General features: G+C 31.3%; 1 protein-coding gene across 1 annotated transcript; it reads right to left on the reverse strand.

Moving 5' to 3' along the window:
- Positions 1-407: 407 nt before the first annotated feature.
- Positions 408-1602, reverse strand: LOC116414672 (venom serine protease inhibitor-like). Its single transcript, XM_086907014.1, has 3 exons — positions 1449-1602; positions 1032-1147; positions 408-960 (listed from the first exon to the last, which is right to left on the reverse strand). Exons 1-3 carry the CDS (start codon positions 1462-1464, stop codon positions 868-870), a joined length of 225 nt encoding a protein of 74 aa, XP_086763140.1. The 5' UTR covers positions 1465-1602; the 3' UTR covers positions 408-867.
- Positions 1603-2329: the final 727 nt, after the last annotated feature.

The following is a 2329-nucleotide window of genomic DNA, read 5'->3' on the forward strand; positions in this document are numbered from 1 at the left end:
CTGTTGATAACGAAGTTTAAATCTAAAAAAATTATTCCTCCACAGACGGTGTCTTTGAACTTATACTCATTGTTAGACTCATTTGAATAATCCCGATAAGTCGGCCGCCATTTTCCCTGGCCATTCACCCGAGAAACCATGGTTGAATAAATTAAATGATTCGGCGTTTAAACGAAAATTTGAAATAAGACAATAACCACGCCTTAATGTTTAATATCGCAAACAGCAATTTCGATTAATCTTTACTCGAATAATTAAATCCTTCGTCTATTAACAAGTTATGCGTGTAATTGTCGCACAATTATAAAAATTATGTCACGAACGATTCAATTTGTTGAAGGTTGTTTATTCGTTCTATCTGTCTATATTTTATGACAGAACATATTCCGGAGAAAAATAACACACGGTCTCTCCGTCTCTGTTTCGTTCCGTCAAACGGAATGGAATTTTTTTGATACGTGCAACACGTTTGTCGCGTGTTTCAAAGAATTTCATATATTTTTCTACTCTTTTTAGGCCGAATTAAAAACTATTTTATTCCCGCTAATTAATGGGTGAATTTTTATGTTTATAAGATGGACGGGATAATAAAAGACTCCATTAGAATAACGTTTATAATAAAGAGAAGGGAAATGAAAATGAGAGAAGCAGGTTATTTCACTCGGAGGGATCCGAATAATCGTTAAAATGTAGTAATTTTATTACTTCACGTGATATTGTTACATTCATCTTTCATCTTTCATGAATAAAGATCGATGAAAATAACATGTATATATATATCTCTGATAAAATAACAACGTAACAATTTTTTATTAATGATAAAATAATTACTGGACAATCATAATAATAATCATGGAATAATAAAAGTCATCCTTTTCGAAAACATTTAGATAATGGAACGCATTTTCCATTTGTATTCCTAACTTTGCCGAATGGACACAAACATCCTGGTACGCATATCTGAAATACGAATGAGACACGTATGGGTTCCATACATATTCGACAATTTTTAAAATTATAACGCTACCAACCTTGACGCAATGGCCTTTATAAACAGGTTTGGCGCAAGTAGGTTGGCACAGTGCACCGCATCCAGTGAAGATCTCATCTTGTTTGCATTTCCGTCTCCCAACAAATCCTCCAACCACTATACATTTATCAGAATATCACTAGATCGCTATTACACTCGAAATATTTTTTTTTTTTGTAACGATTAATTTCTTAATAAAACTATTACATTAAATTATATAATATCGAATTTCGTTTTATTTATTTCGCATTACAGAAATATACGTATGAGATTCGATGTAATTTTATCCCGAAATCGATCTACTTACACACGGAGAAAATTGCCAAAAAAAGGAATGGAAGGAGAATAAGACGAGACATGTCTTTCTGAAAGAAAGTTGTTTCTCGAAAAAAAAAAAAAAAAAATGAAAAGAACTTACCACGCCACAACTGCATTTTTTTCCTTTTAAACTTATATAATACGGTCGATCTAACGTTACGACCGTGTCGTAAAATCGGTCGTGCCGAAAATCGCCGATATTTCCGACTGTCAAAACAGCAACTCGAGATATTCGTTGGAAATAAAGAGCTCTGGTATCATTCAATGTCACGCGATGTCGATTTATAATAGATTGACGCGTTCGTGAAATGTTGGAATTCTTTTTTTTTTTTTTTTTTTTTACATTTTTTTCTTTTTTCTTAAACATTGAAAAGCATATTTGGTCGCATAATTTTTTTTTTTTTCTTTTTCATATTTTGCACGATGAGATGAAATTTTTTTTTCGTTTTAATCGCTCTACCAATACTCGGACAACAATTGTTACTCACTGTCCTTACGTCTCGCAATTTAATAATTTATTCGAGCAAAATATTTATTTCGCAAGCGAAGTATAATCTGATAATAGTGGATACATCCTTGGAAACATCCTCGATGAGTGCTATTTAAGAGATAATTTAATTAGAAATTATTGTTATTATAATTTTAATGAAAATTCATTGAGCGATTGATATATATCTCAACGAGGTAATTTTTGTGTAAATGAAGCAGATCTTCAAAGGATGAATTCACCTTTGAAAAAGAAGAAGAAGAGAAAGTGTCACAAAAGGAAGATATTATCCGGATACTTTTAATATTCTACAAAAAAAATTCAATTCAAATTTCTTAAAGGAGCCAAAACATTTTTTTCAACCCAACTATAAAGTTCTTATTACTTCCATGGGAACTAAAAAAAAAAAAAAAAAAAATGGATGAATTAATATTACGAAGAATTTCGTAATTTTTTAACATTGGGGAACATCGTGAGCGGAAATAAGCGTTTGA

Source organism: Apis florea, unplaced genomic scaffold (assembly GCF_048593485.1).
Source record: "Apis florea isolate Af1SG1 unplaced genomic scaffold, ASM4859348v1 contig_24_pilon, whole genome shotgun sequence".
Classification (NCBI taxonomy): domain Eukaryota; kingdom Metazoa; phylum Arthropoda; class Insecta; order Hymenoptera; family Apidae; genus Apis; species Apis florea.